This window comes from Pyrus communis, chromosome 7, assembly GCF_041283825.1.
Source record: "Pyrus communis isolate YQ-2024b chromosome 7, ASM4128382v1, whole genome shotgun sequence".
NCBI lineage: Eukaryota > Viridiplantae > Streptophyta > Magnoliopsida > Rosales > Rosaceae > Pyrus > Pyrus communis.
The window spans coordinates 27388502-27402005 of NC_142571.1; the positions used below are offsets into that span (position 1 = coordinate 27388502).

The 13504-nt window shown below is 37.1% G+C and overlaps 1 protein-coding gene across 1 annotated transcript; it reads left to right on the top strand.

The window, feature by feature from the left end:
- The first annotated feature begins 3682 nt into the window (after window positions 1–3682).
- LOC137734051 (UPF0481 protein At3g47200-like) lies at window positions 3683–8134 on the top strand. Its single transcript, XM_088696803.1, has 2 exons — window positions 3683–3737; window positions 5616–8134. The coding sequence occupies exon 2, from the start codon at window positions 5653–5655 to the stop codon at window positions 6937–6939; it is 1287 nt and encodes a 428-aa protein (XP_088552929.1). The 5' UTR covers window positions 3683–3737; window positions 5616–5652; the 3' UTR covers window positions 6940–8134.
- The last annotated feature ends 5370 nt before the right edge of the window (window positions 8135–13504 follow it).

Consider the following 13504-nt stretch of genomic DNA (forward strand, 5'->3'; position numbering starts at 1 on the left):
GTTTGTAAAAATAGATGCATCCACTTTTCTGCTTCAATGATACTCATTCAAATTTAAATGCTTTACAAATGGTTTAAGAATATGCGGAGATTTCTTGGTCATATTGCAGAGCACCTCCACACCCAAAGGTAAGTAGCTATTTGATGCTCCTGGCCCCTCTATGAATTAAAATATGGTTTAAGAGTATTATTAACTTTCTCGGCATTATGTAAGAGTGCCTGTGTCCAAGATTCTAAAAGATGTTAGGCGCTAGTCAGGTGGCGAACTGAGGCCTAGCGCCTAGGCGGGGCATAGGCAGGTGGATTAGGCGGATTTAAGTAAATCTATTATATTTCGTGTAAATAAGTGTATGTTTATACTTCAAATATATATAATTTCATTATAAACTACAAAATAAAATGACATATATATTAGGAAGTATTGAAACATAATGAAAACATGGGGAACATGCATATAATGTGTATTCATTTAAGTATTCAACAAGTCTTTTACAATTTATTGAAAAAAATAAAATGCGAAATGAAAGTTATCTATTTTCTGTCTAAGTGAGTTGCTACATAGGCGGGTGCCTGGACATGTTAGGTGGATGCTTGGGCTGTCTAGATAGGCGCCTTAGCAGGTCTAGGTGTCATTTCTTAATTTTCAAACGCCTAAGCATTAATCGGGGCGGTGGCCAACCACCTAGTGTCTAGGCCGCGCTAGGTGAAGATTTTTATAATAGTGCTTGTGTCACTATATGTTAATATCATATATATATTTCCTTTTACAATAATTTATAACTTGCAAGCCCCAAATTCTGCCGACAGAGGAAGTCTTGAATTTCTAGTAAGCTTTTCTTGCACATATTGGTTTATTATTAAGAGAAATGTTAAGGAAACTATCTCAAAAGTGGGACTCTCATAGATTCTCCATCATTTTATATTTTTGACACAATGTTTTATATTGTTGACACGAGAATTGTGCCAAAAACATGAGGTGGCAGAGAGTCTACGGAAAGCACACTTTGAGAGAGCCTCCCTTAGCATTTCTCTATCATTAAAATCGATTTTGTAGGACTTTAAACGATGTTATAAGGTATAATTATTTGTTTAGACTATTAAATTCATGTATGCTATAATTTGAACAAGGAAAGAAAGACAATAAATGGCTTTCAAATGATTAGTCGTTTCAACTACATCTAGTTATGTCAATTACACGCATCATAATTTGACCAAAAAAAATACATGCACTATAATGTATTGTATTGAATTTGGCTTGATAAAGCCACATATTTTCTTTTAAGTTTATCCCTCCATATCGCTTAAAAGAATTTCTTCAAGTTATCCATGAATCGTAGGAATTTTTCTTAATCAAAATAAACTTTAATCATCCATGATTAATGATAGTAATTAGGTAGCAGATAATGCTTGTGTTCCTCTCATGGAAGAACCTATTTATCCCCCCACTTATGATGAATGTATCTTCGACGTATGAACTTCACAATCAGAACTGTTCACTATCTTTGTCATCATTTAAAGAATATATCTTGAAAAAAAAATCATTCAATATGGATATGGTTTTTCTATCCATACGTGTCAAATCAATTAACAATTTTAAACATTAAATTAAATCAACCATATATTTTTATAGTCAAAAGAAAAATAAGGGTAGGTAGCTCGAAGAAATTGATTGATCAACCTGTCTACCTTCTGTAATGAAGAAATTATTGAGGTTTTACCCTAATAAAATCAATTGGTACATTGGGCAATAGCCAATTCTCTATAAGCACATGAAAAGTCCTTTTAACTTTCCAAATGTGTTATTATTTAGAGAAAGGTGATTTGCTTTTCATTGCACTTAAGTTTGAATAGGAGCTCAATACTTTTCATATCCGCTACGAAGTGATTTCTACATAGATCTTTTCTTTCCTTACACACTTGTGCTTATGTTTGACGGTTGTATGCATGCCTCTGTTCTACAATTATTGGCCTCATGTCCCCAATTATATTGTCTGTTAAATGAAAGTTCGTCTATCTTCATGTGCCAAATGACGTAACCTTGTTGATATCACTCTGCTATTGATTGTTTTCATCAGCCAAAGTTATGAAGGATTCATGTTTGAGATAAGAACGGATTGGTTTCTTGTATGAATATCACATTTCATCAATTTGTGCACAACTTGAGCTAGTGATTTATGCTGTTGACTATTATAGCATGATTAAATTATTCTTCTACATCCTCCGTTAATTTATGTTATTTGATCCTTTCAATTTATTTGATCATCTTCAATGATGCATCTTTCTTTTTAATATCTTTGAGTTGAATAGTTTGGTTGTGTATATGTGTTGCAGTTTTATGTCCACTATTAAGTACAACCTGCACTAATTTTGTCTTCAATTAACCACTAAGGCCTCATATATGGATGTATCCGGTTCAATGAACCTCAGCTATGAAGTTTCATCACAAAACAAAAACTCCGTGTAATTAGAATTGAACTACTTATATTTATTTTTTTTAATTATTAGTGTACTTCCCCACTGTGAAATGCATCTCCACATCCTCTGATCTTGTATGGAACCATCTTTACACACCAACATCTATTTGGAACAACTCGTTGTCAGCAATTACGATTGATGTGTCAGTGATCATCATCTCGTTGTCAGCAATTACAATTTGGAACAACAAGCACATCAGCATTAAATGGAAGGAAGCAACGAAGCTCCACATGACACCGAAAAACCCTTACATTCCGTTAGTAACTTCAATGCGTCAGGAGTTGGATGGTTTGCTTCCCTTGTCCGCTTCGTGTTATATCTGTAGAATTCCTGAAGAACTACGATGTGTAAATGAAAAGGCCTACACACCTCAAGCAGTCTCTATAGGTCCGATTCACCATGGCAAGAACACAAGAAGCCTCGGAAGAACACAAGAAGAGGTACCTGCAGTATTTTTTAGATCGTACTGGGGTCAGTTGGGAAGATTATGCAACGAAAATAAAGGGCATGGAAGAGAAATTGCGCAGTTGCTATGCGCACACCATTGAGTTGAGCAGTGATCAATTTGTAAGAATCATTCTTGTGGATGCCGCGTTCATCATTGAGCTCTTATTGAGGAATGAGGATTATATCGTGCCCGATAGCAATGACTGCATCTTTTATAAGTTGCAAATGATTTTCATTCCATGATAAGTTGAACTATGTTATTGCAGCTCTGAAAAGAGATTAAGGGTTTTTGGTCAGACAGAGGGGGAGACAAAGAGAAGTGGATTATGGGCATGAATGGGGGATGTATTTCATTTGTTTCTGAGTATTTGAATTTCAGTTTTTTTTTTTTTTGGTGTGTACACCTGTATTAATTTTGGATTGGTTTTTTTCATTTTTTATTACATATTGTTTTGGATAATGTGATTGGAGCTTTAAAAAGAGAAATATAGAGGTTTTTCTTTAGCTAGAAATATCGGGTAAGGTATCAATCTTCGGGGATTCGTGTAAAGTTAAATGCTCTAAAAATGGTTTAAGAATATGCGGAGATTTGTTGCTCATATTGCAGAGCACCTCCAGACCCAAAGGTAAGTTAGCAACTATTCGATGCTCCCGGCCCCTCTCTATGAATTGAATTATGGTTTAAGAATATTATTAACTTTCTCGCCTTTATATGCCTATCTCTATATGATAATATCATACATATATTTCCTTTTACAATAATTTATAACTGGCCAAGCCTCAAATTCTGCCGACATAGGAAGTCTTGCATTTTTGGTAAGCTTTTCTTGCACATATTGGTATATTATTAAGAGAATGTTGATCGGGGAATAGCCAACTCTCTACATGAAAAGTGCTATAACTTTCCGAAGATGTGCTATTATTTAGGGAAAGTTGATCTATTTTTCATTGCACTTAAGTTTGAATAGAAGCTCAATAATTTTTATATCTGGTATGAAGTGATTTCTATGCACGCCTTTTCTTTCCTTGCACACTCGTGTAACATGTTTATTATTTCTAGTATTTGAATGAATCAAAGAAAGTATTTGAATGAATCGAATAAGAAGAAACAAAACTAAACAGAGATATGTATTTTTTGTTTCTGGAAGATTTTAGTTTTATGTTTGAATAGTAGCATGCATGCCTCTGTTCTATAATTATTGGTCTCATGCCCCAAATTATATTGGCCGTTAAATGAAAGTTCGTCTATCTTCACGCACCTGATGACATAACCTTGTTGATGTCACTCTGCTATTGTTGTTGTCATCAGCCAAAGTTAAGAAGGATTCATGTTTGAGATAAGAACGAAATGGTTTCTTGTATGAATATCACATTTCATTAATTTGTTCACAACTTGAGCTAGTCAGTTATGCAAACTGGTTGACTATAATAGCATAATTAAATTATTCTTTTACATCATCCGTTAATTTATGTTATTTGATCTTTTCAATTTATTTGATCATCTTCAATGACGCAATTTTCATTTTAATATCTTTGAGTTGAATAATTTGGTTTGTCTATATCTGTTTTAGTTTTATAAGTGTCCACTATTAAGTACAACTTGTATTAATATCGTCTCCAATTAACCACTTAGGCCTAATATAGATGGTATCCGGCTCAATGAACCTCAACTACGAAGTTTTATTATCAAAAGACTCCGTGTAATTAGAAGTTAACTACTTATATTTAATTTTTAAATTATTAGTGTACATCCCCAATGTGAAATGCCTCTCCACATCCGCTTATCTTGTATCGAGCCAACCTTACACACCACCGTCTGTATGGCTCCACTTGAGCAGTCGGTAATGAATTAAAGGGTTAAGTCACAATCCCAAGGGGACGGCACGTCAGCTTGGTTTGTTAAATCAATTGGTTTTGTTTTTTGGAGTAGGATTCTCTTTCATTTTCTTCCCTCTTCTCCTCTCACACATTACTTTTTATTTTATTATCCTTATAAAAAAGTGAATATAAAATATTGATGTGACTTAACCGTGACCGTTCAAATAGGAAGGAATGAAAGGGAAGAGAATTCTCCTCCTTGTTTTTTAGACACTTGCCTGTAGAGACATGAAATCAAAAAATTTTGCCTATAGACGTGTTTCCGAATAATTATATAGATCGCCGATCAATGATTTGTTAGTTTTTTTTTATTGTCGAATATTTGTTAGTTTAATTGGGTTGTCTTTTTTTTTTTTTTTAGTTACTGCCAAAATATCAAAATACCCAAAAAAAAAAAAAAGCAAAAAAACTCTCTCAGTTGCATAATGGGACATGACAACTCTACAAAAATACAAGTTTATGACTTATTATTTGCAAATACTACAATTGTGCTCTATATTTTTCTATCATCCCACGTTGATTAAAACAAAATATAATATGGTAGATAGAAGAAATTAATTCAATTTGACTAAACACACTCTTCATAAATATATAAAACAAAATTTAATTTTTTTCGGGTGAATATATATATATATATATATATATATATATATATTTGCAATTCTTGGATTAATAATTTTCTCTATTATCTAAATTAGTTTGTATTGTTGTCATGTTTTCTCAATGCTTTGATTAATTTTCTCTATTATTGAAGAATTTTTTCTATTATCGAAGAATTTTTGTATTGATGTGTCACTAAAATCATCTCGTGATCAGCAACTACGATTTGGAGTAACAAACACATCAGCATTAAATGGAAGGAAGCAACGAAGCTCCACTTGACATCGAAAACCCCTCCATTCCGTTAGTAACTTCAATGCGTCTGGAGCTGCATGGTTTGACTCCCTTGTCCGCTTCGTGTTGTATCTACAAAGTTCCTGAACGCCTACGGTGTGTAAACGAAACGGCCTACACACCTCAATTAGTCTCTATAGGTCCGATTCACCATGGCAAGAAAGGCTTAGAGGACATGGAAGAACACAAGAAGAGGTACCTGCAGCATTTTTTAGATCGGACTGGGGTCAGCTTAGAAGATTATGTAACAAAAATAAAGGGCAAGGAAGAGAAATTGCGCAGTTGCTATGCGCACACCATTGAGTTGTGCAGTGATGAATTTGTAAGAATCATTCTTGTGGATACTGCGTTCATCATTGAGCTCTTATTGAGGTATTGTTTTGTTATCCAGCCGGATAGCAATGACCGCATATTTGACAAACCATGGTTGATAAATATTATAAGACCTGACATGCTTTTGCTTGAAAATCAGCTGCCATTTTTCATTCTTGAGGATCTCTTTGCCACTGCCGAGGTCCCGACGGTGATGCCTTCAGTATTTGGCCTCTCTTACACTTTCTGCAAGGCAGCAACGAGTTTATTTGTGAAAAGAGACGATTCGGGATCTTCTTCTAGTTTTAAAGTGGAGCATTTTGTTGATTTGATTAGAACTTTAAATCTACCTACGGATCAGGAAGAGAAGGAAAATCGAGGGCCGGTCGAAACTCTAGCTGTACCCAGCATGACGAAACTACACCAGGCTGGCGTCAAGTTTAAGGCAAGATCAAGCAAAAACCTATTTGATATATGTTTCAAAGACGGAATTTTGGAATTTCCAAATCTAAATATGTCCGATACCACGGAGCCTGTACTCCGAAACCTTATTGCCTTTGAGCAATGCCATTGCTTTCCGAATACCTACTACTTCAGTGATTATATCGTCCTCATGGATTATTTTGTGAACACCCCAAATGATGTGGAATTGCTTCTCAAGAATGGAATTGTTGAACATATGCTTGGTGACAACAATGAGGTGTCTACTCTGATTAACAGCCTTGGCAAAGGTACGTTCGTTTACAATGACACATTCTATTATGCTACTCTTACAAAGGGTCTCAACAAGTACTACAAAAAGCCGTGGAACAAATGGAAGGCAGATCTGAAACAAAAATACTTCAACTCACCTTGGACAGCTATTTCTGTCATTGCTGCTACTTTGATCATCATACTCACTCTCATACAAACGGTGTGGTCTATTGCTCGCTAAGCATCAACACTAAGTTAGGCACTCCGTACTTTTCCATTTAATTTCTCCCTGTTATTTATATGTATGTATGTATTTGTTAATTTACAGTAGCTTGTTTATGCGTGAAATTAAATAATACGTCTCATTTGTATCTAAAACAAAATATGTAAAAAAAAAGGTCTCATTGTAGCTTTTAACCATGGGAAAGCAGGTCAGAATGAGATTCACCAGTTTCATTTGACCCCACTTTTCATCGCATTCAATTTTTAATGTGGCACTCACCAATTTCAAATCCAGACATTCGAAGCATCACCAATTTTTAATGTGGCCCGTTGTTATAGCCTATAGGGCCTCTGTGAGTCACATCACCCCACCTCATTCGAAGCATCCCACTCCCAACAGACAGCCACCCTCTCTATGTCTCTCTGTCTCTCTGTCAAAGCAACTGCTGCAAGCCTGCAACTCTCTCGAACCGACGAACGAAGCCTCCCTCCACCACACAAATCCGGACAGTCACCACCACACACAGCCATGAGCACCACGATCCAGCGATTCACCGATTCTCTCTCTCTACTATTTCTACAACAACCAGAAGTCCCCGTTTCGCATTCCGATTCTTCATCCGTTACCACCGCCGTGCTCGAGGCGGTCGCCGCTTCTTCTTCTTCTCTGAAACGGAATAGACCCCAATGATTGAGATCCCGAACGTCCTGCAAGAAATTAAAACCGAGAAGCCCCGGTAATCCTCTCTATTTAGGGATTAATTTTCTATTTAGGGTGGATGTTGATTTAGGGTTACGACGTAGGGCTTTTGATTGTTTTGTTGTGCCTTGGCCCGTTCGTTAGTGCGGAACCGAGATTCAGATTACAACCTCACCAAAATCACACACAGTTGAATAGTTTAAAATACAAGAAATAAAGACACCAAGAAATTTATGAGGTTCGGCAAAAACCTGCCTACGTCCTCGGAGAGATATTGCTCTTCACTATGAGAAAAAAAAACAGTACAAGTTACACATGAGTTAAATCGACATAACCCAATCCCATATCCCTTGTACACCCACTCACAGAATTTTCCCAAGAGCCTCACTCTACACCAAGAGTTCTTTCACAAGAGATCTTTCACTCTAGCTCTCTTGATTTCTCTCACCCTTGCCCTTGCTCTCTGCAAAAAAGAACTCTTTCTTTTCCTTTCTTTTTTTTTTTCTGCAAAGGCAAATGAGCTCTCTGCTCTTTCTTCCTTTTTAAACCGAAATGAGCCTTCACGGGTGTTTAAGACACCAAAACTTTTTCCTTTTACTTTTCCCTTTTTTCCTCCTTGCTTTTCCCTTTTTTTCTCCTTACTTTTCCCTTGTTTCCTCCTTGAAACAAGGAAAGATGTTTTCTTTCTTTCTTTAGCCGAAAGGCATTTTGGAGGATAGTCTACTTGGCCACAAACTCCAACAATCTCCACCTTGGCCAAGCTGTACCAAAGTCCATTGGCCTTACGTACCAGCATGCACACACTGAATCAACCTCGTTGGTCCTGTTCTGATTCAGTCACTGCCAATGCATGTGCAGCTGCTGCAAGCAAAAAAACATTTAGCTTCAGACAGGATCTCGACACATCCTCGTCTCCTCCAGCAGGTTTTCCTCCTCTTCATTGTCTGTAACTTGGAAACTTGTCAGTGCACCCATTTCCAGCAACACCCGTCGAGCCAGACAAACATTCCTCACACTTCTCATTCTTCAGGACCATCTCATCACCTGTGAATCCCATAGCTCCACCTGCTGCAAAACCCCTGCAACACTTGAGACTATACATCACCAGGAGATGTGTTGCTTCGAGTACCTAGAGGGCATACTCGAAGTCTTCCGCCACAAAATTGCTGCTACCTGGACAAAGATCATCCTTTCTTTTTCTCAAAGGACAATTTATCCTTTTATGCCCGAATTCTTTGCAGTCATAGCATTGTGGTCCCTTGCCTTTGGAGCTTGATTTGAACCTGCTGTCTCTCTCAAATCCTCCTCCCAATTTTCTTCCATGATTCCAACCTTGAACAGCTAAAGCAGTCTCGTGCCCACCATCAACAATGGTCTTCCTCTTTTGTGTATCATAAGACACCAAAGAAGCTTGCACTTGCTCCAAACTTACTGTATCTTTTCCATGCAATAAGGTTGTCACAAGATTCTCATACGAATCTGGAAGTGAGGTAAGAAGTAAGAGGGCTTTATCTTCTTCCTCAACCTTAACATCAACTTTCCTCAATTGATCCAAGTATCCATTAAACACATTCATGTGGTCCATGAGATTCCCGCCTTCATCCATCTTCAGCTTGTACAGCTTCCTCTTCAGATGTAACTTGTTGGTCAAACTCTTAGCAATATAGAGTTTTTCCAACTTCTCCCACAGTGCAGGCGCAGAATCTTCATCCATAACATTGTTGATAATGTTATCAGCTATGCAGTGTCGAATCGTGCTAACACAACGCGACTCCAGCTCCTCCCACTGGTCATCTGTCATTTCTTTAGGCTTCCCATCTTTTCCCTTCAAAGCTCTAACCAAGCCTTGTTGAGTCAAGACATCCTTTACTCTCATCTGCCAGAGAGTAAAACTGCCCTTCCCATTAAACTTCTCAACTGAAAACGACATGTTTGTAGTCATCATGGTGAATAATAAATTTGAACCTTCAATGAACCAAAGCTTCCAACCAAGCTCTGATACCAATTGTTGTGCCTTGGCCCGTTCGTTAGTGCGGAACCGAGATTCAGATTACAACCTCACCAAAATCACACACAGTTGAATAGTTTAAAATACAAGAAATAAAGACACCAAGAAATTTACGAGGTTCGGCAAAAACCTGCCTACGTCCTCGGAGAGATATTGCTCTTCACTATGAGAAAAAAAAACAGTACAAGTTACACATGAGTTAAATCGACATAACCCAATCCCATATCCCTTGTACACCCACTCACAGAATTTTCCCAAGAGCCTCACTCTACACCAAGAGTTCTTTCACAAGAGATCTTTCACTCTAGCTCTCTTGATTTCTCTCACCCTTGCCCTTGCTCTCTGCAAAAAAGAACTCTTTCTTTTCCTTTCTTTTTTTTTTTCTGCAAAGGCAAATGAGCTCTCTGCTCTTTCTTCCTTTTTAAACCGAAATGAGCCTTCACGGGTGTTTAAGACACCAAAACTTTTTCCTTTTACTTTTCCCTTTTTTCCTCCTTGCTTTTCCCTTTTTTTCTCCTTACTTTTCCCTTGTTTCCTCCTTGAAACAAGGAAAGATGTTTTCTTTCTTTCTTTAGCCGAAAGGCATTTTGGAGGATAGTCTACTTGGCCACAAACTCCAACATGTTTCTGGATTAATTTTCTGTGGATTTGCATGTTCGATTTCTGCTATTGGATTTGGGTTTGATATGTTTTCTTCTGGGAAGCATCAAATCTAAAGGACATAGCATCTATTACCTAGCTACATCCAGGGAGCGAAATATTATGATGGAGAAGAGCGTAAGAACTCATACAAACCAGAAATTAGATGCAGACCCTTTTTTTTCTTTTCTTTTTTTTAATTTTTTTAAACAAACTAGCTACGCTAAGGCTAAGGGAAGGGATACGCTGGCAATAATGAACTTCAAATTCATCTTTACGAAAATCAAATCTAACATTTTTCACTTCCCATTAAAAGGAATATCAGTATTAAGCGGCTTGATGCAGACTTTTGGGCTGAAGAAAAACAGAAAAGCGATTTCTAGCTTTCCTACGTATTGTATTGGAGGTTGTTAGGATCTAAAATCACATTATCGGCCCGAGTAATTAAGGTAGTTGGATGAACAGAATTTTTAACCGTTAGACAACAAAATGGTTGAAATAATTTTCAATTATTATTGAGAAATAATATTGTGATTTTATCATAATAATTATCTTCTAATAATATATTGAATTATCTAGAACACAGTTGGGCAATAAAGTCGTGGTGATTTGATCAATGCGGTGTGATTTAATATTGTTGCAATTTCGTGGAAAGATCTTGAATAGAGTCCGAGTATGGCAGGAAGATGATCAAGTTCAAAGGCTAATCAGATGATGAAGATTGCATGCACGGATATAAATGTGATGGAGGATAATGATCATATTTTTGGTAAAAGGCAAGGTTATGGAAGATAATGATTACATCTATGGTTGCAGATGGGTTGCATTGATAAGACAAACAATAAGGGAGCATTCTATGTTGCCACGTGGAAGGTTAAAGGCACCTGTACATGAGCAGAGCTTCTGGTGGAATTTTGATAATAAGATGAAGAAGCCTAGGTTGGGTTTCTGAGGTGATAAGCCTTGATAGGTTTTTATCCTATTTAAAAAGTCACGAACTGTAATTTAAGGATATACTTGACCTTTGACGCAAATCAAATTCAGAAATTAGAGTTGCAATTAAACTCTGCAACATTATCTGATCATGTCAAGCAGAGGATATGAGTACTATAAATACAAGACTCGGTGCAACAGAAGAGGGGACCTCCAATTCATCACATAACTACCCTACGCAAAACCTCTCAAACATCTTGAGATTTTTTTTATTTTCTTTTTCCCGCCGACACATATTCAGTTTGGATAAACAGCACTGTGAAGGCAACTGGCGAACACTTTCAGTTTGGATAAACAGTACTGTTGCCGTAGAATCAGCCGACCGAAGAGCACCTTTAGTTTAGATAAACAGCACTGTGTCGAGGCCGACTGGTTACCTATCCAAGTCTCGGTTAAGAAGGGTTTCCGAATCCTTATTAGCAAAGGCCATCTTATTAGCCTTTTCGGCGAAGTAAAGTGTTACGAGTTATGACATTCGGCGCATTAAACGCCGAGTGGTTTTTGAATGCTCCCAAGTGAGTTTCAGAGTTCGGCATTCTGAGGGCCGAACCACATTTACCATCAAGACACACATTACATTTGAATACTTGTGTCCATATAGTTTGGTGTCAATTCGACGTGCTTATACTCTCACGAATATAATCACCGTGACCAAATCCGACACCGACAATTCGTGAACTTCGTAGAACTAGCAGTCTTGTTTTCAGGCTCGAGAATCCAAAGGCCGAGATTTGTTCATTCCTCGGTCGCAGTCGCAAGATAAAGAAGTAAGCGACGCACTCAATGCAACATCAACAAATTTTACTCCTCAGCCGAGCTTGACCGACGAGTTGGCACGCCCCGTATTCAACCGAATGACCTAGTTAACTTATTAGTTACTCGGCCTGCGCACCACGTAGGCTTTATAATTTTTAAGGTCAACATTTTGGCACGCCCGGTGGGGCACAGTGCTAAAACTACGAAGTTCACATGATATATCAAGATTCCAATATGGCTCAACGTAGCCGATTGTACGAGCGCTTAAGAGGAATTTAAAAAACACAATGAGGAACGAAAAAGATCTTTGGAAGTGAAAAAAGTTCTTCGTGGCTATAAAGAGATGCAAAAGTCATTCGCTTACATGTTGAGAATAAAAGCTCATGTTACCTTGCAAAAGCAATGGGTAAATGAAGATAGGGCTCGATTTAATGTCTAGCTAGATGAAGAGTATTTTCCTTACATTTTCGACTACAAATCAATTCCATTTGAGGAATGGTTGGTTGAAATGACCGGGGGGCAATTTCCACTCCGGCCGTAATCAGACATCGGCCTAAGATATACCCCACTTTCAACCTTATTAGATCTCTTATACTTTTCTTCAATCTTGGCCATATATTGCTTTGCCAAGTCACAATTTTGAATGCCACCTCTGATGTGTTCCTCCATCGAATTTTGCATGATCAGCAAAGACATTTGATTAGCCCTCTCCCATTTGGCAAATGTTTCTATCTTTGCAGCAGCGCTTGTCTTAGTTAAAGCAATTGGTTAAGTCTAAATGAATGCAATGCTGAATTCCAACATACTAGGATGCATTTCAATTTGCTATTTCCATGTCTTAAAAGTATTCCCATTCAACTTCTCAATATTCATGAGATTGAGCATGTTGAAACCTACAATCAAAACATCATTTGATTCTGAGATTCATTATTTTATGACAAAGAAAAGGAGCTTATTATTCTTTGCCACCCAAAAACTATGGAACCAGTTACACTTTTGAATAAGAAATTGTCCATATAATCATGATTATGAATCTCAAATCTTGCATAGCTAATTATAAACACTAGAATATATATATATATATATATATATATATATATATAAAAGTTCTATACCCTTGGGCAAGAATGAATGTGTATATATATATTGCCAGTTTCATAACTTACTATACAATAACTTATAGCCATTCCTAGTAAATAGTTTCTTCGGAAAATTTTCTACTTGTTAGAGCATATAAGTCACAAACTGGAACAACACCACGCTGGAACTGTGTATTAGAGGGGCAAAAGAAAATTTGGAAGAAATTTGTCTTGTATGTACATCTTCTTGTAGTCCTAAGGTTAAACACTTATGTGATCGTATAAGAAGATTTCTACCATTTAAGAAGTCACAAACTGGACGTACTCTAAATACACCATGCGCTAAGAGATCACACCGTTTAAGAAGTCAGTTTCAGGTATTCTGGAAATTCCACAGATACATACGGTT